The sequence below is a fragment of the Phacochoerus africanus genome, chromosome 1, assembly GCF_016906955.1.
Source record: "Phacochoerus africanus isolate WHEZ1 chromosome 1, ROS_Pafr_v1, whole genome shotgun sequence".
NCBI classification, from domain to species: domain Eukaryota; kingdom Metazoa; phylum Chordata; class Mammalia; order Artiodactyla; family Suidae; genus Phacochoerus; species Phacochoerus africanus.
In genome coordinates, this window is record NC_062544.1 from 74,556,169 (window position 1) to 74,576,901 (window position 20,733).

Here is a 20,733-nt window from a genome sequence, read left to right on the forward strand (position 1 = left end):
TTGAATCCAACAATCAGGCTCACCCTGATACCCTTAAGATCATAGCTCTGATGACACTTTGTCCTCTACTAGACACATTTGTTTAGCTGTTGCCATATCCTTAGGTCTATGGCAGTGCCTTCAACATGGTAGGACACTGAAAATTATCTATGAAATGAAAGAATTTGGGGACCTTTAATGGAGCTTAGTTGAACTGGTGTATATATATGTGTGATGAGTTACGGTTGCAAGGGTGTAACTTGAACTTGATGTCATTGTAACTTTAGGAAATGCCCTGTATTGTGTATGTCTTCTTCCTGAAGCAATTGTTGCAGGCCCAGTGAGTTCTAGCCCACTGGGTTTTTTAGCCTCCTGAAGTTCCTGCGGAAAAATAAGGGCAGGACCACATCACATGCCTGATACATGCACCACCTTCAGCATATTCTGTGATGATGTTTGAGAAAAGATACTCTAGAGAAATACAGGCTATTGTGAGATCCTGTTGAGTTTACAGTTTTTTACTGAGTTGAAAAATAAGTTGATCCTTGAGCAACCCGGGTTTGAACTGCGTGGATCTACACAGTTAGATGCTTTTCAGTAGTAGTTACGTTACTACAAGGTCTGTCTTTGGTTAAATCCAATGATCGAGAGGAACCATAGATAACAAAGGGCCAAGTAAGTTATAATTGGATTAGCCACAGTGTTGTGTGAGGGTCAACTCTACACTGAAAATGCACTGTTGGTGATGATGATAAGATTAACGCCAGCGTTCCTCTAAAACTTGGCTTTAGAGAATAGAGGCTTCCCTAAGGTTTAGAACAATTCTAACAAGTCCCAGAAGGTTCCATATGTTTCGATCCCTTCCTCCTGTCTCAGCTTCCTGCAGTGTTGCTCCCTGGTTCAGTAGAATAGTGCTTGAGTCTCACACCAGGACCCCTTGCATATCCTGTGCATTGTTCTGTCTGGAACTCTTGCAAGCCCTTATGGTAACCAGTGCAAATCCAGATTGTGGCATAAAAGTGATGTCTTCAGAGAAGCTGTCCTAAAGCCCCCACTCTGTATTTTTCCTTGGTTGTGACCAGAGTTGTGGAGCTGGATGCTTAGCCTGTATCTCTTCTCTTGGCCTGTGAACTTCCTTCAGCAGGTGTCTGGCTGCATTCACACGGCTTTTCCAGAGAGTGGCCACTAGGAGGCGTTCAGTGAATATCTGCTGAAGTAATGCATATGCAGGGAATCATCCAAAGTTGAGTTAAAATTTTTTGTTTTCTTTTTCTTTCTATAGCTGGGAAGTTATCAATTCCAAACCAGATGACAGACCCGGGCTCAGCCACTGTATCGCAGAATCATGGATGAATTTCAGCATATTTCTTCAAGAAATGTCTGTTTTTAAACAGCAAAGCCCTGGCAAGGTCAGTTTTTCAGGAAAGGATGATGTGTGTGCTTTAAAATGTGTGGTAAACTTGGAAACAAATGAAATAACATTTTATCAGTTTATAAAGGTTCTCCAGTTCTCTATACAATATACTGGGAACACATACCATAAAAACAGATATTAGTAAGGTTCAAAAATGTAGTGTGTTAGCACCAGAAAATCCTCAACCTTGTATTTTGAAATTGGGTTGGTTTTCTACTTTATCCATTTTTATGTGGCTTGATGAATTGAGGGTGTTTTGGGAGGTAACTGAGTCTCACTTTCAGTTCAGACAATGGACAATTCTTGTATGATGTACTTAAAAGAGAAAATTGTTGACAGGAACCCCCATATCGATTATATAAATGGAACGAGTATTTTCCCAACAAAGATGAAAACCCATGAGGAAAAGAGTTGAAAGTGGTTAGAAACAGACTGCGTGGAGAAACGCACCCATTTGTGGTATATTTATGTGTAGAGGCAGCTCCAACTATGGTCTTAATTGCACGGGGAGGTGCAGACTCCCATCGACACACACCTTCCCTTCCAGTGTTGTAGCCATGTTTCTTGAATGTCTACCTGCGATTGGAAAGAAGAGCCTGGGAAGGTCAGCATTCAAAATCCTTCTCTTTGTGTCACATCACAGGCAATCTTTACTCCCACAGTGCTGAATAATAGAACTATACGCGGACACATTTTGAGCATACTAAAGTTGCAATATTATACTTGGATCAATTTTTGTAATCATGGGAGGCAGTTTTTAGACTAGATATCATCATGGTGGCGGGGGTGGGCAGGGTGAGTTGTATTTTTGGTGCTTATTTTACTGAAATGATTGAATGCATTTTTAGCAGATTCTGAAGTTAAAAAGTCTGCACTGGATTGCATTAATGTGCCCCAAGTCAATTAGACTAAGATGGTAAGGCTACAAATTGAGTGGATAATGTGAAATGCCTTTGCAGAAACAGAATCCCGACTATAGTAATGCTTTCATTTGTTCTTTTAACTTTTGTGACCTTCCTCTTCCATTTTGCTATTTGAAGTTTACATTCTTCAAGGGCCCATGATGTTTGAGAAACAGCTCTTATTTTTTTTCTTTTTCTTTTCTTTTCTTTTTTTTTTTGTCTTTTTAGGACTGCACCCTTGGCATATGGAGGTTCCTAGGCTTGGGGTCCTGTTGGAGCTGTAGCTGCCAGCTTATGCCAGAGCCACAGCAACGTGGGATCCGAGCTGCATCTGTGACCTACACTAGGGCTCACTGCAACGCCAGATCCTTAACCCACTGAACCAAGGCCAGGGATTGAACCCACATCTTCATGGATGCTAGTTGGGTTCGTTAACCACTGAGCCACGATGGGAACTCCAAAACAGCTCTTAATTTTGTTCTGACTAGTTTATCTGTCGTCCTTTTGACTGGTGAATTTATTAACCCTGTGCCAAAGAATGAAAAGTCAAAGTCAATCTAAATTTCAGACCCCCTTGCTGTTTCTCTTAATCGATTATTGATCAGAGTTATGTATCCCTTTCTCTTGTGTCCTTTTGAAATTCCCTTAATGAATTTCCTTGGCTTACCAGTTAAATTTAGCATTGTCATTTAAAGATAAAGCAAAGAAGTAAGTTAGTTTATTTTACAGATTGAGTGTGAAAAAGAAGTGAAGACTCTGTGAGAGAATTTTTCTGTCTTGATGTTTAAATGTCTTAAAACAACTGAGATTCTTTTGCCATAACTGACAGAGAGAAAGAAAAGAATTAAATTTCACTGTAAGAATTTAATTTCATTCCCCGGTTGGTTTCTAGGTGACCTAGAAGTGGAGTCAGTTTAAAGGATGGATGTGCTTAGGGAGGAGGATAGTAATGGCCAGTGGATTTATCCCAGCTGCTTATCAGCTGTGTGAATTCCTGTTATATTTATGTAAATGCCCTCTAATTTCTGTAACACATTTTGCTGGATTTATGAATTTCCATGGATTTATAGAAGTAGTTTGAACTTGGAGATTTAGTTACCGGCCTGCATTGTTTTCAGTGAGTGATCCTGAGTAAAAGAAGTTTCCGGGCACATAGTACTCTTCAGTAACACAGCCACAGCATGATTAATGGGAGGTGGTGTTCTCTGTGCCAGAGATTAACTTCTGGACCCTCCAAGTGATTATTACTAAATGTTAAAGTGGGCTAAGGCTGGTTGAACACAGCAGGCATTGGTCAGATCCAAGTGCAGAGCACACCCGTTTGAAAACCATTTGCCGTAACATGATAGATGGCCTATAGATCAATAATTGTGTGTGTATCTTGTGCTCTAAACTGTCTTGGTGTTATGCACAACTGTCACGTGTTCCTTCTTTTATTTCTAGTTTTGTCTCCTGGTCTGCAGTGTGTGCACATTTTTCACCATCTTGGGAAGTTACATTCCTGGGGTTATACTCAGCTATCTACTGTGTAAGTATCGGACATTTGGCTAATTGATATGATGCTTTTGGTGTCACTTCCTGTCTACAAGACCTTCCAAGCTTTAGAAGAGGAGGGCTGAGCTCTTGGTGATAAAGCAAGTTGATTATTCTTTAATATCCTGCTATACAAAGTTTCTCCTTTTTCTAGAGATGAGTTTTATTTCAAAATTGTAAGACTAGCTGTCAAAAAGCAAGGCTAAAAGTGATTCATTTTAGGAGTTCCCTTATGGTTCAGTAAGTTAAGGATCTGGTGGTGTTGCTGCTGTGGCTCTGGTTACAGCTGTGGCACGGGTTCGATCCCTGGCCCAGGCACTTCCACATGCTGCGGGTGTGGCCCAAAAAAGTGATTCATTTGATTTTAAATTATGTCAATAAAACTGTAAATAAGCTATACTCTCCACAACCCCTCCCCCTCAATGAACACATTAATACCTTTGCCATTGTGCACAATCTGTGGGTCAAAAATAATTAAAACCACAATGAGACACCCTTATAAACCCCACCAAAATGGCTAAAATTAAAAATATTGGAGCTCCCGCTGTGGTGCAATGGGATTAGCAGCATCTTGAGAGTGCTGGGACTCCAGTTTGATCCCCGGCACAGCATGATGGGTTAAGGACCTGGTTTTACCACAGCTGTGGCTTAGTTCGTGGCTGGGGCGCAGATCTGACCCTTTGCCTGAGAGCACCATATGCTGCTGGGCAGCCAAAACAATCAAATAAATAAATAAATATACTGACTATATCAAGTATTTACCAGTATATGGGCAACTGGAATCCTCATGCACTGTTGCTGGGTGTGTGAAATGGTACAATCACTTTAGATAAGCGTTTGGTAGTTTTTAAAAAACTACTGTGTGACCCAGCCATTCCATAGATTTACCCAAGAGAAATGAAAGCATATACCAACACGAAGACTTGTGCACAGATGTCCGTAGCCATTTTATTTGTAGTAGGTGAAAACAGAAGCCAATTCATATATCCATCAATAGATAGATGAGTAAATAAACTGTGGTATATCCATGCTCAGAACTAAAAAATTGATATATGCAACAATATGGATAAATCTCAGAATAATTATGTTGAATGGGAGAAGCCAGGTTAAAAAAAAAAAAAAGAATATGTCCTGTATGATTCCATTTATATATGATTCAAACTAATCTTTAGTGACAAAACACTTAAGTGGTTGCCCTGGGGGTGAGGTGGGTGGAGGCAGAGAAAGGCTGGAGGGAGGGGCTAAGAGAAACCTAAGGAGGGAGATGGGATTAAGATGGTGGAATAGAAGGACTGGAGCACAACATCTCTCCTAAAAACAACAAAATTACAACCAAATGCTGAGCAATCTTCAACCAAATGGACCAGAAACTTTCAAAAAGATATCCTTCTCCAGAAGACAAAGAGGAGGCCACATCAAGAGGTAGGAGGGGCATTTATGCAATATAAGCAACCCCATACCTCCTGGGTGGAAAGCCCCAAGGACTGGAAAGTAACTCTCACAGAGACTTACCTACAAGAGTGAAAGTTCTGAGCTCTACATCAAGTCCCCATGCCTGGGGATCTTGTATTGGGAGAAAGAGCCCCTGGGGCACCTGGCATTGAAGGCCAATAGGGCTCGTGCACAGGGGCTCCACGGGACTGGGGAAATGGAGACCCCATTCTTAAAAGGCGCACACAGACTTTCACATGCACTGGGTCTCAGGGTGAAGCAAAATCTCCATAGGAATCTGGGTCTACACCTAACTGAAGTTCTTGGAGGATCTCCTGGGAAACAGTGAATGTGGCTTGTTGTGGGGGAAGGACATTGGAAGCAAAGCTCTCGGGAATATTTAGCAGTGTGCCTTTCTCTGGAGGTGGCTATTTTGGGAAAATCTGGCCCCACTTATCAGTGCTGAGAAGCCCCAGGTGGGATCGCAGCCCCACCCATCAGTAAACAGGCTGCCTAAAGACCCCCCAGGCAAACAGCCACCTCTAATCTCACCCAGAGACAACGCCCCACCCACCAGAGGGATATGAGTCAGCTCCACCTACCAGTGGGCAGGCACTAGTCCCTCCCATCAGGAAGCCTATAGCAAGCCCCCATACCAACTTCAGCCACAATAAGGGCAGACACCAGAAGTAAGAGAGGCTACAACTCTAGTATCTGTAAAAAGGTCACCACACCAAAAACCTATAAAAATGAAAAGACAGAGAACTCAGATGAGGGAGAAAGAAAAAAACCCCAGAAAAACAGCTATGTGATCAGGAGATTCTCAGCCTCCAGGACTTTACACTGTTGATGCTAAAGATGATGTCAGACATTGGAAATAAACTGGAGGCAAAGACAGATAACTTACAGGAAACACTGGAAACACTGAGCAAAGAGATACAAGATATAAAACTTAAGAAGAGATGCAGGAGTTCCCGTCGTGGCGCAGTGGTTAACGAATCCGACTAGGAACCATGAGGTTGCGGGTTCGGTCCCTGCCCTTGCTCAGTGGGTTAACGATCCGGCGTTGCCGTGAGCTGTGGTGTAGGTTGCAGACGTGGCTCAGATCCCACGTTGCTGTGGCTCTGGCGTAGGCCTGTGGCTACAGCTCCGATTCAACCCCTAGCCTGGGAACCTCCATATGCCATGGGAGCGGCCCAAGAAATAGCAACAACAACAACAACAACAAAAGACAAAAAAAAAAAAAAGAAGAGATGCAAAATACAATAACAGAAATAAAAAATTCATTAGAAGCAGCCAATAGCAGAATACAGGAGGCAGAAGAACAAATAAGTGAGGTGGAGGACAGATTAGTGGAAATTACGGATGCAGAACAGAAAAGAGAGAAAAGATTGAAAACAAATGAAGAGAGTCTCAGAGAACTCTGGGACAATATTAAATGCACCAACATCCATATTATAGGGGTGACAGAAGGAGAAGAGAGAGAGAAGGGGACAGAAAAAATATTCGAACAGATAATAGCCAAATACTTCCCTAACATGGGAAAGGAACCACTCACTCAAATTCAGGAAGCACAAGTACCATATAAAATAAACTCAAGGAGGAACATCCTGAGACACATATTAATCAAATTGACCAAAATTAAAGATAATCTCATATATATATAGACTCTTATATCAAAACTTCAAAGTAACTGCAAAGCAAAAATCTACAATGATATACACACAATAAGAAAAATCAACTCAAATATAACACTAAAGATAGTCATCAAAACACAAGAGATGAGAACAAGAGAAGAAGGAAACAAAAAAGAGCAACAAAAATAAATCCAAAGCAATTAATAAAATGGCAATAAGAACATACATTTCATTAATTACCTTAAATATTAATGGACTAAACACCCCAACCAAAAGACTTAGGCTGGCTGAGTGGATACAAAAACAAGACCCATATATATGCTGTCTTCAGGAGACCCACTTCACTTCTAGGGACACATACAAATTGGAAGTGAGAGGATGGAAGAAAATACTTCATGCAAACAGGAATCAAAAGAAAGCTGAAGTAGCAATACTCATATCAGACAAAATAGACCTTAAAATTAAGACTATTTTAAGAGACAAGGAAGGTAATGACATAATAATCAAAGGATCAATCCAAGAAGAAGATATAACAATTTAAAATATCTACTCACCCAACATAGGTTCACCACCACATATAACAACCTTAAAAGGACAAATTGACAATCACACCAATCATAGTGGGGGACTTTACCACCCCACTTATAGCAATGGACAGAACATCTAGACAGAAAATCAATAAGGAAATGAAGGCACTGAATGAAGCATTAGACCAGATGGACTTAATAGATATTTTTAGGACATTCTATCCAAAAGCAACAGAATACACATTCTTCTCAAGTGCACATGGAACATTCTCTAAGATTGATCACGTCTTGGGCTACAAATCAAGCCTCAGTAACTTTACGAAAATTGAAATCATATCAAGCATCTTTTCTGACAACAATGCTGTATGACTGAAAATCAACAAGAAAAAAACTGCAAAAAACACAAACACATGGGGACTAAACAATATGCTACTAAACAACCAATGGATCACTGAAGAAACCAAAGAGGAAATTAAAAAATACCTAGAAGGAAATGACAACAAAGATACGACACTCCAAAACCCATGGGATGCGGCAAAAGCTGTTTTATGAGGAAAGTTTATAGCAATCCAAGCCCTCCTCAGGAAACAAGAAAAAGCTCAAATAAACAAGCTAAAGCAGCTCAAGAGAGAAGAACAGACAAGATCTAAAATTAGTAGAAGGAAAGAAATCATAAAGACCAGAGCAGAAATCAATGAAATAGAAATGAAGAAAACCATACAGAAGATCAATGAAACAAAAAGCTGGTTCTTCGAAAAGATCAACAAAATCGATAAACCCTTAGCCAGACTTATCAAGAAAAAAGAGAGGACTCAAATCAATAAAATTAGAAATGAAAAAGGAGAAGTAACAATGGACATCACAGAAATACAAAGGATCATAAGAGACTACTATATGCAACTATATGCCAATAAAAAAGAAAACCTAGAAGAAATGGACAAATTCTTAGAAAAGCACAATCTTCCAGACAAACCAAGATGAAATAGAAAAGATTAATGGACCAATCACAAAAACTGAAATTGAAACTGTGATTAAAAGACTTCCAACAAACAAAAGTCCAGGACCAGATGGCTTCACAGGCGAATTCTATCAAACACTTAGAGAAGAGCTAATACCTATCCTTCTGAAACTATTCCAAAAAAATCACAGAGGAAGGGATACTCCCAAACTCATTCTATGAGGCCACCATCACCCTGATATCAAAACCAAAGATACCACAAAAAAAGAAAACTACAGGCCAGTTTCACTGATGAACATTGATGCAAAAATCCTCAGCAAAATACTAGCAAACTGAATCCACCAATACATGGAAAGGATTGTACATCATGATCAAGTGGGATTTATCCAAGGGATGAAAGAGTTCTTCAATATCCACAAATCCATCAGTGTGATACACCACATTAACAAACTGAAGAATAAAAACCATATGATCCTCTCAATAGACGTGGAAAGATCCTTTAACAAAATCCAACACCCATTTCCGATAAAAACCCTTCAGAAAGTGGGCATAGCAGGAACCTATCTCAACATAATAAAGGCCATATATGACAAACCCACAGCTAACATCATTCTCAATGATGAAAAGCTGAAAGAATTCCCGCTGAAACCAGGAACAAGACAAGCATGTCTGCTCTCGCCACTACTCTTCAACATAGTTTTGGAAGTCCTAGCCACAGCACTCAGAGAAGTAAAAGAAATAAAAGGAATCCAAATTGGAAAGGAAGAAGTGAAATTATCGCTATTTGCAGATGACAAGATACTATACCTAGAGAATCCTAAAGACTCTACCAGAAAACTGTTAGAGCTCATCCATGAATTTGGCAAAGTCTCAGGATACAAAATTAATACACAGAAATTGATGGCATTTCTACATACTTACAATGAAAGATCAGAAAGAGAAATTAGGGAAGCAATCCCGTTTACCATTGCATCCAAAAGAGTAAAATATCTAGGAGTAAACCTACCTAAAGAGGCAAAAGACCTGTACTCTGAAAACTATAAGACATTAATGAAAGAAATCAAAGATGACACAAATAGTTAGAAAGACATACCATGCTCTTGGATTAGAAGAGTCAGTATTATCAAAATGACTATACTACCCAAGGCAATCTACAGATTCAATGCAATCCCTATCAAATTACCAAGGACATTCTTCACAGAACTCGAACAAAATATTTTAAAGTTTGTTTGGAAGCCCAAAAGACCCAGAATAGTCAAAGACATCCTGAAAAAGAAAAATGGAGCTAGAGGAATCAGTCTCCCTGACTTCAGACTATACTACAAAGCAACAGTCATCAAAACCATATGGTACTGGCACAAAGACAGAAATATGGATCAGTGGAACAGGATAGAAAGCCCAGAATTAAACCCACGCACCTAATCTATGACAAAGGAGGCAAGAATATACAATGGAGAAAGGACAGCTTGTTCAAGAAGTGGTGCTGGGAAAACTGGACAGTCACATGGAAAAGAATGAAATTAGAACACTTCCTAACACCATACAGAAAAATAATTCAAAATGGATTAAAGACCTAAATATAAGACCAGATACTGTAAAACTCTTTCAGGAAAACATAGGCCAAACACTCTCCAACATAAACAACAGCAACATCTCAGATTCACCTCTTAGAGTATTGACAGTAAAAAAAAACAACAAAAAAAAACCAAATGGGATTTAATTAAACTGAAAAGTTTCTGTACAGCAAAGGAAACCTTAAAAAAAACAAAACAAAAAGACATCCCACAGAATGGGAGAAAATCTTTGCAAATGAATCAACTGACAAGGGATTAATCTCCAAAATTTAGAAACACCTCCTACCACTCAATAGCAAAAAAACAAACAACCCCATCAAAAAATGGGCAGAGGATCTAAACAAACAATTCTCCCAAGAAGAAATACAGATAGCCAAAAAACACATGAAAAGATGTTCAACATCACTCATCATTAGAGAAATGCAAATAAAAACCACTATGAGGTACCGCCTTACACCAGCCAGAATGGCCACCATCAAAAAGTCTACAAACAATAAGTGCTGGAGAGGGTGTGGAGAAAAAGGAACCCTATTATACTGTTGGTGGGAATGTAAATTGGTGTAACTGCTGTGGAAAACAGTATGGAAATTCCTCAGAAAACTAAAAATAGAACTCCCATTTGATCCAGCAATCCCACTCCTGGGCATCTATCCAGAGAAAACCATGACTGCAAAGACACATGTACTCCGATGTTCATTGCAGCACTATTTGCAATAGCCAAGACATGGAAACAACTGCAATGTCCATCAGCAGAGGAGTGGGTAAAGAAGATGTGGTACATATACACAATGGAATATTAGCCATCAAAAGGAATGAAATAACAGCATGTTTAGTAACATGGACGGACCTAGAAATTATCATGCTAAGTGAAGTCAGTCAGACACTGAGACACCAACATCAAATGCTATCACTGACATGTGGAATCTGAAAAAAGGACAGAATGAACTTCTTTGCAAAACAGATACTGACTCACAGACTTTGAAAAACTTTTAGTTTCCAAAGGAGACAGCTTGGGGTTGGGGGATGCACTGGAGGTTTGGGATGGAAATGGTATAAAATTGGGTTGTGATGATCATTGTACAACTATAAATGTAATGAATTAATTGAGTAATTAAAAAAAGAGAGAGAGAGAGAGAAACCTAAGGAAACTTTTAGGGCTGGTAGGTAGTTCACTGTCTTTATCATGGTGATAATTTCCTAGTTGTATGTGTGTGTCAAAACTTAGCAAATTGTACACTTTAAAAATGTGCAGGAGTTCCCGTTGTGGTGCAGCAGAAATGAATCCAACCAGAAACCATGAGGTTGCAGGTTTGATCCTTGGCCTGGCTCAGTGAGTTATGGATTCGGCATTGCCGTGAGCTGTGGTGTAGGTTGAAGATGCGGCTCGGATCCTGCATTGCTATGGCTGTGATATAGGCTGGCAGCTTTAGCTCAGATTTGGTCCCTAGCCTGGGAACTTCCATATGCCGCGGCTGCAGCCCTAAAAAGAAAAAAAAAAAAGTGCAATTCATCATAGTCCGCCATAACCTCAAAAGTGCTGTAAAAATGTTTAGATTTCTTGTTTCTCCTGAAAAATACAAAGACCTGGCCCTGCCACCTTTAGATGGGGCAGTTGCTCTTACTAACCCTCCCATTTCCCAATTTTTCTTGCACCAGCCTTTAAGGTTACATACACCTCACTGGCTTCTACAGATATTTGAGTTTGTAGCTCCTATTGAAAAGGTAAATGGGCATGTTGCCTAACAATGACAAAGAAAGAAACATTAGGGAATACCATACATCCCCTGTGTTGCTCTTCCTTTCTTTTTGTATTGCTAATGCCTAACACAAAGGGCAGGTGGTCAGAGCTCAAATCCATCCTCCCAAGGAGAACCCATATGGAACATCACCCCTTGATGAGCCTTGTTTAGGAGGTAAGGGAGAAGAGAGCCTGGGAGAGTCTAATATGGACAAGGCATTATTCAGACGTGCTGTTTTCATCTCAGTTTATTCTTCACAACCCGAGATGATGTTATTATCCCAACATTCCTGATGAGAGGCTAGGAGATAATAATAACTTTTCTATGGGGAAATGTCCTTTCACAAATAAGTAGGATTGATATTTCAATCCAGGACTGTCTGGAAAGCTTGTAATCTTTGCATAAATTTTGAAGGTAAAAAGATTGAAAGGAGACAGTTTTCTAATGGCAAGTCTTTGAAAACAATGACTATACATATGATATGTGGTAGGGGGCTGGGGAGAGAAAATGTTTTCATTACAGGGGGAAGAACAGAAGTTGTAAACATTACACAGAGGCATTTTCTCTAAGGAAAAAACTACTTTCAGTAAGGGAACTGAAATATTTTTGTGAAATGGCTTAATCATTTCCCCTAAACTCTCTTCCTCCTTATCTTTCAGTATTGTGTGCATTTTTGTGTCCACTGCTTAAGTGTAATGATATTGGACAAAAAATATACAGCAAAATCAAGTCATTTCTCCTGAAACTAGATTTTGGAATCAGAGAATACATTAACCAGAAGAGACGTGAGAGATCTGGTAAGTAGCGTTTGAATTTTAGATTCCACACCTGAAATGAGACATCAGCTACCTGTTTATTATGAAATCACCTTTCATTTCATACATATATACATTTCAGGGTGTTTTAACCTTTTACTGTAGAAGTAAATATCCCCCAAAGTAATATAGATTTTTATTCCTTAGGCTTTTATTTTTTTCTCAAGCATACGGTAAATTGACTTTTTAAATCCAAATTGTCAGGGAAGAGAGAAAAGACTTCCGTTATTCTATATTTGGGACTTTGGATCTACTTTCTCTAAATTGATCTCTTTTGGAGTAGACTTGTGTGAATAATGAATGACACAGGTAGAGCTGTGTGTGACAGCCATGTAAGAGGGGGTCAGTAGAACAGGGGAAGGAAGAGAAAATATGAAGGAAGACCAATGTCATCCTTTTTCACTTTTTAACTTGGCCTGTGACTTTACAGATTTTCAAACTAGAGCAAACATCAGCATTGTCTTGAGGAGTTCCCATCGTGGCTCAGCGGTAACGAACCTGACTGGTATCCATAAGGACTCGGGTTCCATCCCTGACCTCGCTCAGGGATCAGGCATTGCTGTGAGCTGTGGTGTAGGTCACAGATGTGGCTCAGATCCTGAGTTGCTGTGGCTGTGGTATAAGATGGCAGCTCCAGCTCTGATTCGACCCCTAGCCTGGGAACTTTCAAGTGCCCTGAGTGCGGCCCTAAAAAAAAAAAAAGCAAAAAGCAAAAAAAAAATTGTCTCGAGAGCTTATTCAAGCTTAGATTGCAGCCCCCACCCAGAGTTTCTAATTCAGTGGGTCTTGGAGAGGGTCTGGGAACTAAGAGTTTCGCGGTGATGCTGATGCTGCTGGTCCAGGGGCCACACTGTGAGAGCCGCTGATACAGAATGTTTCCCTTGGAAACCAAATATCTGCAAATATGTGAGGCTTGTTATTGCAAACAATTATATGGAGGCATTGGAGAAGTTGAGAAATGTGGGGTAAGAATATAGAGTGGGTGAAATATACTATGTCTAAGCTGGCCAGGAAACTGAAAGCTTCCAAATTTTTTCTCAACAGAAGCAGATAAAGAAAAAAGTCACAAAGATGACAGTGAATTAGACTTTTCAGCTCTTTGCCCTAAGGTATTTTTCATTTGGTTTTCCGTTTGTTCCTGTGGGGTTTGACTGTAAATTTATCTACATGCACCAAAACCAGAATGATTTTCTTCATAGACTCCTCCTATTTTGCTAAGATGATTGAACAGTTTTGAAAGGAAGATACTCATCTGGTTTTTATTACTGTGACTTTTTTGGTGCAAGTTGGATTTTTCCAAAGATTTCCCGCAGAAGTTTGAAATGTGTCCCTTGGTGTTTATGTTAACACAGATTAGCCTCACTGCTGCCGCCAAGGAGTTGTCTGTGTCTGACACGGACGTGTCCGAAGTCTCCTGGACTGACAATGGGACCTTCAACCTTTCAGAAGGATACACTCCACAGACAGACACTTCTGATGGTAGGCTCACACTTTTAGATGCTCCTGTTTTTTGAAAAATCCCATACTCCCAATTTCTCCCTCCCCTACTTTCCCCATTGGTAACCGTCAAGTTTGTTCTCTCATTCTGTGAGTCTGTTTGTGTTTTGTAAAGTTCATTTGTACTGTTTTTTTAAGATGCCACATATAAGTGATGTCATATAACATTTGTCTTTATATGCTCTTATTTTTATTATTATAAGCGCATGCAAAAGTATTTAGCTGCCGAAGGGACAAACAAAATATGGTACATCCACCCAATGGAACATCACTTGGTAGAAAAACGAAGTATTAACACTTACAGTTACAAGATGGATGAACTTTGAACACCTTGTGCTAAATGCAAGAAGCCAGACACACAAGTCCACATATTGTGTAACTCCTTTTATATGAAATGTCCAGAATAGGCAAATCTGTATGGACAGAAAGTAGATTAGTGACTGCCAGAGGCAGTGGTGGGATATTGTATAGCTTTGTGAATATGTTAAAAAACTACTTCATTGTATGCTGTACAAGGGTTCATTTTATTGTCTATGAATTATATCCCAAAAGCTATCATTTTTTAAGAGGATGAGAAAACAAATCTAAGCCAGTGTCCAAATCTGCCTTTATTACGAAAACAAATAAATAATTGACAGTGAGGAGTTCCTGCTGCGAAGCAGTGGGTTAAGAATCTGACTGCAGCTGCTCAGGTTGCAAGCTGACATTAAGATGGTTAAATAGTAGTAAGTGATTAGACGTGTTTTTGTGCCCAAGAAGAAAGCTAAGGCCATGGAGTGTTTGTGTACTTGTGGAGAAGGAATGTCCCAGATTTGGAAGGGGTCTGATATGTGGTTAAGTTGATTGAAGCTGAGCTAGGAGGCTAGATGAATGCCAAGGTTATCCAGAAGATTTTCAGTTAAAACTGGGGCTCTTATGTCAAATTCCTTGTGGTGCTTGAGCATGAACTTCTGTTCTGCCTTTCACAGATCTTGACCGACCTAGTGAGGAAGTTTTCTCTCGAGACCTTTCAGATTTTCCATCTCTAGAAAATGGCATGGGAACAAATGATGAGGATGAATTAAGCCTTGGCTTGCCCACTGAGCTCAAGAGAAAAAAGGAACAGTTGGACAGCGGTCCCAGACCAAGCAAAGAGAGGCACTCAGCCGCTGGTCTCACCCTTCCTCTGAGCAGTGACCAAACCTTCCACTTGATGAGCAACCTGGCTGGGAATGTCATCACCGCTGCAGTGACGGCCGCCATCAAAGACCAGTTAGAGGGCGCGCAGCAAGTGCTGACTCAGGCTGCACCCAGCCTGGGGGAGGACACAGACACTGAGGAAGGGGATGACTTTGAACTCCTTGACCAGTCAGAGCTCGATCAAATTGAGAGTGAACTGGGACTTTCACAAGACCAGGAAGCAGAAACACAGCAAAATAAGAAGTCTTCAGGCTTCCTTTCAAATCTACTCGGAGGCCATTAGTCTGGGAATCAGCTTGTATCACAGAGCACAGATAAACTACCAAAAAATTTCAAACAAGCAAAAAAAAGAAAAAAAGAAAAAAAAAAGAAAAAAAATCTTTTTGAACTGTGAGCTTTACTGATTACTTTAGAATTTTTTGGTCTCCCCCCCTTCTGCAGTGAATTAATTGGATATATATCAGCTGACACTGATAGATTGATATTTCTGATAGTTATTTTTATGTAAGGAGCATGGAAATGAACTTTATATATGTGTGTATATATATGTACTTACTGTGTTGTCAGAGTTGAATGATAGAGGTTGTTTTTAAAGCAAAAAGAAAACACCTAATTGAGATCCTCCCATAAGTATTCCTTATTTTTTCTTCACAGTTTTTCAAGCATGCAAAAACAGTTTATTGTAACTCATTGAAATATTAACAATTAATTGCGAATACATGCTATATCGGCTCCTTTGTTCCTAATACCAGAGAAAAATTGTGGTAGATTTTGACGTAAAAAGACAAAAATTATCATCAAGTTCTCTTTGGCTGAAAGATTTGGAAGATACTCTTAAATTTAATTTGCTAGGAAAACATTTAAAAGTATATCTAACTCCTTTGGGTAGGCTGATACATTTCCATGTCATTTCTGCAGTTATAGACTTTGAGCTTCCGTGTCAATGGCATGCTCCATTGACTGCCAGCTCTCGTCTTGCAGTGGGTGATATTAACCCATAGAAGGCAAGTAATTCTATCTCACGTAGACGGAAGTTTTGGTATAAACAGAGATGGGGCTGTGCTGTTCAGTTGTCATCTATTTGTAATAGGGATGTTGTGAGTACCTGCTCAGAACTAGGTTCAACCCTCACCTTTCATATTATGGGAAAATGTCTCTTAAAGTTGTGAAACTAGTTCCTGGTATGTTCTATGAGTGTCATCAGCAGTAGAGAAACAGTAACTGTTTTCATAGTCTGTATCCATTCTCCTGCAGGGGAGCAACTTGCCTGGCTTTCAGGTACATTTCTTTGCCATTAAAATCTAAATCTGTCATCTGTTTCTTCTTAGGAAGCTAGAACATATTTTTCCTTTATTTTAAACTTTCTCGGTCACTTTTAAATAACCAAATTTGACTTAGGTTTTGAACAAAAGACTAAAGAGCAGAAATCAAACTAATTTTTGTGTTTGTGATAGAAACTTTTAATAGCCTTGAGGGACCATGTCAGCCACTACCAACCATCCCTTCAATCTTCAGGTACAGCTGGCATTTTGACAGATGCATGCTGACATCTGAGACCCTCAGAAAGGAAGGATAATCCAAGAACATAGGAATCTGTGATCCCCTCCCTTTACTTTATCCCTTTCCTTAACTGTCTAAAGACTAGTCAGATGGGTCGTCTGACATTTTAATGTAGCATCTCATATTTATTTTTTCTTTCTGAGGTATTAAAACATCTAGACTGAATTTTGCCAAATGTTAAAGGGAGAGAAGTTACTGAAGGCTCTGCATACTTGCTTTTTGTGATTGACGATGCTTCTGTGTCATTAGTGCCTCATGACTGTGTTTGATGTCCTTTATTGATATGAAGTGAGTCTGTGCCTTCATCATCTTGCCCATTTTGGTACAAATGAAAAACCTGGTGTTAGATCTATGAACTGTATGGGTTCGGGAGGAACATACCTGAATTCTATTCAGTAAGAGTTTCTGGACATGAAGAAAAAATACAGTCACGTATTTATAAAATAGTTTGTTCCCAGGTTTATTTTTTTTTACGCGTATATTTCTTCATTTAAAAAATATTCCTGGCCATGTTGTTCTGTCGTGGTGCAGTGGAAATGAATCTGACTAGGAACCATGAGGTTGCCGGTTTGATCCCTGGCCTCGCTCAGTGGGTTAAGGATCCGGTTTTGCCATGAGCTGTGGTGTAAGTCACAGATGTGGCTCAGATCTAACGTGGCTGTGGCTGTGGTGTAGGCCAGTAGCTACAGCTCCGATTGGACCCCTAGCCTGGGAACCTCCATATGCCGCGGTGTGGCCCTAAAACAACAAACAAACAAAAAATCCCTGGCCATGAAGTCAGAAAGTTTAAAGATCTTTTCAATTTCTTCACTGAGGAGACAACAAGAATTAGACAATTCAAGTAATTAAAGAATGCATTACAGGAGGAGTTCCCATCGTGGCGCAGTGGCTAATGAATCCGACTAAGAACCATGAGTTTTCGGGTTCGGTCCCTGGCCTTGTTCAGTGGGTTAAAGGATCTGGCGTTGCCGTGAGCTGTGGTGTAGGTTGCAGACGCGGCTTGGATCCCACGTTGCTGTGGCTCTGGCGTAGGCTGGTGGCTACAGCTCCGATTAGACCCATAGCTTGGGAACCTCCATATGCCGCGGGAGCGGCCCAAGAAATGGCAAAAAGACAAAAAAAAAATGCATTACAGGAGTTCCCATCGTGGCGCAGCGGAAATGAATCTGACTAGGAACCATGAGGTTGCAGATTTGATCTCTGGCCTCACTCAGTGGGTTAAAGATCTGGCGTGTCTGTGATCTGTGGTGTACATCACAGATTCAGCTCAGATCCTGAGTTGCTGTGGCTGTGGTGTAGGCCGGCAGCTGTAGCTCCGATTGGACCCCTAGCCTGGGAATCTCCATATGCCAAAGGTGCAACCCTAAAAAGCAAAAAAAAAAAAAAAAAAAAAAAGAATGTATTATAAGTCACTGGACAAACTTACAAGGAGATAAACTCAAAGAGCTGATGGTCTGAACAATAAAGCTAGACCCAAGTGTTACAAACTATAAATTAAAAGGAGTTTGGGGATGAAGAGGTCAGTAAAGTGGAAAAATGTGTTGCCAGCCCTAAGGAGAAAACACATCAGCTCTCTGTGGACACTAGCATTATAACCACACATGGACTTCATTAGTCTTTGTTCAAGCATATATGTGATTATAAATTTACACAGTGCAATAATGGTACTTAATGCTATGAAACATAGAGCTGTCAAGGGAAGTTATTTTCTCTGTGTGTGTGTGTGTGTGTGTGTGTGTGTGTGTGTATGTGTGTTTTGGGGGACATTATATATAGTCCTGTTTCTGGTTTTCTGATGTACTAGCAATAAACCCTGCGATTGATTCAGTACAGTGGGAAACTACAGATCCCTTATCATGAGAATTTATGTGGTTATTAAAATGTGAAGCATGGATTTTTTTTGCTAAATTATAGAGGCATTGCCAAAAGATGTTTTGTTCACTTCCTGTAGAAAATGCTGAGCAAATCCATACAATAGGAAAAGCATATCATGATGAAGGCAATGTCGCTGAACTGTATTTTTGTGTATTATTCCTTCTTTTCCACTGCAGCATTTAAGTAAGGGTGGGATGTCAGATTTACAAGTTCTGGTTCTGATATTAATGTTATGGCCCTAAGACAATGTCAGGTAATGTCAGGTCACATAACATCCCCATGCACCTGGATCTGAAACAATAAAGCAGGGCTCAAGTTCAAGCCAGTTTTGGAAGGTCAATCCAGGCCTAAAGGAATGTTTATATTCTAATTCTGAAACATCTTTCCTTTTTTTTTTTTTAACCTTAAAAATCTTCAGAAGTGATTTACTAGAACCTGTTTCAGATTTCCTCACATGGCTCAGCAGAAATGAATCTGACTAGTATCCATGAGGATGCAGGTTTGATCCCTGGCCTCACTCAGTGTGTTAAGGATCCGGTTTTGCCATGAGCTGTGGTGTAGGTCAAAGATGTGGCTCAGATCTAGCGTGGCTGTGGCTGTGGTGAAGGCCAGGATCTACAGTTCCGATTTGACTCCTAGCCTGGGAAACTCCATATACCACACGTTCAGCCCTTAGAAAGACAACAAACAAACAAAAAAAGTGCCTCCTTCCCAGTTTAGTAGACTATAGGGAAAAGCAAGAGGTTTGGTAGTTGGCAAATGGCCTCAAAATATTTAGGCATCTCACTCATGTTTGAAATAAATGCAACTTTCTTCCTTTTTAAAGAGTGGCAAGTGCCAGCATACTACTGATTTTAGGCCAGAAGCAAATCTACTGGCCTAAAATCAGAAAAAAAGCTGTTTAAAAGTTTTTCTTTTCTGGAGTTCCCACTGTGGTACAGAGGAAACAAATCCAACTAGGAACCCCCATGAAGTTACAGAATGGATCCCTGGTCTCACTCAGTGGTTAAGGATCTGGCATTGCCGTGAGCTGTGGTGTAGGTCGCAGACACAGCTCAGATCTGGCATTGCTATGGCTGTGGCGTAGGCCAGCAGTTACAGCTCTGATTTGACCCCTGGGAACATGGAAACCTCCATATGCTGCTGAGGCAGCCCTAAAAAAAAATAAGCAAAAGAAAAAAAAGTTTTTATTTTCTGTTTATAACTTAGGTTGATGTAGTTCTCTACATTGCTCTGGGTATGTTAGTTACAAGATAGGAAATTATTCTGAAAACGCTTACCGAACTATTGTTGTCATAGATCATATGTATCATGATGAAGGCAAAGTCTCTGAACTGTATTTTTGTGTATTATTCCTCCTTTTCCACTGCAGCATTTAAGTAAGGGTGGGATGCCAGATTTACAAGTTCTGGTTCTGATGTTAATGTTATGGCCCTAAGACAATGTCGGGTCACATAACATCCCCAAACCACCACCTCGGTTTCCCCAGACATAAAATTAAGAAGCTGTTCTTGTGGTTGTGTGGCTCAGTGGGTTAAGAACCACACATCCATAAGGATGCAGGTTCGATCCCTGGCCTTGCTCAGTGGGTTAAGGATCTGGTGTTGCTGCAAGCTTTGGCGGAGGTCACAGATGCAACTTGGATCTGGTGTTCCTGCGGCTGTGGTATAGGCCCTAGCTGCAGCTTTGATTTGACCCCTAGCCCAGGGACTTCCATATGCTGCAGGTGTGGCTGTAAAATAGAAAAAGAAATTTTTTTAAAGTTAAATTAGGAAGCTAATTCCTATTCTCTCACACAGGAATGTTTTGAGAGTGAATGGAAAAAGAAAGTGTCTGAAGCATTTTCAGGGGAAAAAAACCTGCATAAAACCGAGATAGTGATTTTTTTTTTAACCTTTTTTAGCTAAGCCATCTTTTTAAACATTAAAGAAAAGTTAGTCAACAAGTACCTACTTACCAAAAAACTGACTTTCTTTTAATGGGTCTAGCATGATATTGGCCTCTTAATCCAGTAAGTCCCGTGGAATAAGAGGATGGAAAGTGTCACGAAATTATTATTTCATCTGACTCTGAAATGTGCGAAAAGCTCTAAATTAGTCATTTTGAATGACTC

The 20,733-nt window shown here is 40.0% G+C and overlaps 1 protein-coding gene and 1 long non-coding RNA gene across 3 annotated transcripts in view; one reads left to right on the top strand and one right to left on the bottom strand.

Annotated features, from left to right (window-relative positions):
- RETREG1 (reticulophagy regulator 1) overlaps window positions 1–17,191 on the top strand; it is a 151,929-nt gene extending 134,738 nt beyond the window's left edge. For both annotated transcript variants that reach the window (XM_047767799.1, XM_047767807.1), the window contains 6 exons: window positions 1,262–1,388; window positions 3,739–3,823; window positions 12,354–12,491; window positions 13,554–13,618; window positions 13,862–13,988; window positions 14,975–17,191. In XM_047767799.1, the coding sequence (XP_047623755.1) occupies window positions 1,262–1,388; window positions 3,739–3,823; window positions 12,354–12,491; window positions 13,554–13,618; window positions 13,862–13,988; window positions 14,975–15,468 (1,036 nt within the window). In that variant the 3' untranslated portion in view covers window positions 15,469–17,191. The remainder of the gene's footprint in view (window positions 1–1,261; window positions 1,389–3,738; window positions 3,824–12,353; window positions 12,492–13,553; window positions 13,619–13,861; window positions 13,989–14,974) is intronic.
- LOC125120090 (uncharacterized) overlaps window positions 1–20,733 on the bottom strand; it is a 39,692-nt gene that overhangs the window by 10,894 nt on the left and 8,065 nt on the right. Inside the window, exon 2 of the long non-coding RNA XR_007133243.1 lies at window positions 14,309–14,419. This is a non-coding gene — a long non-coding RNA (uncharacterized LOC125120090). The remainder of the gene's footprint in view (window positions 1–14,308; window positions 14,420–20,733) is intronic.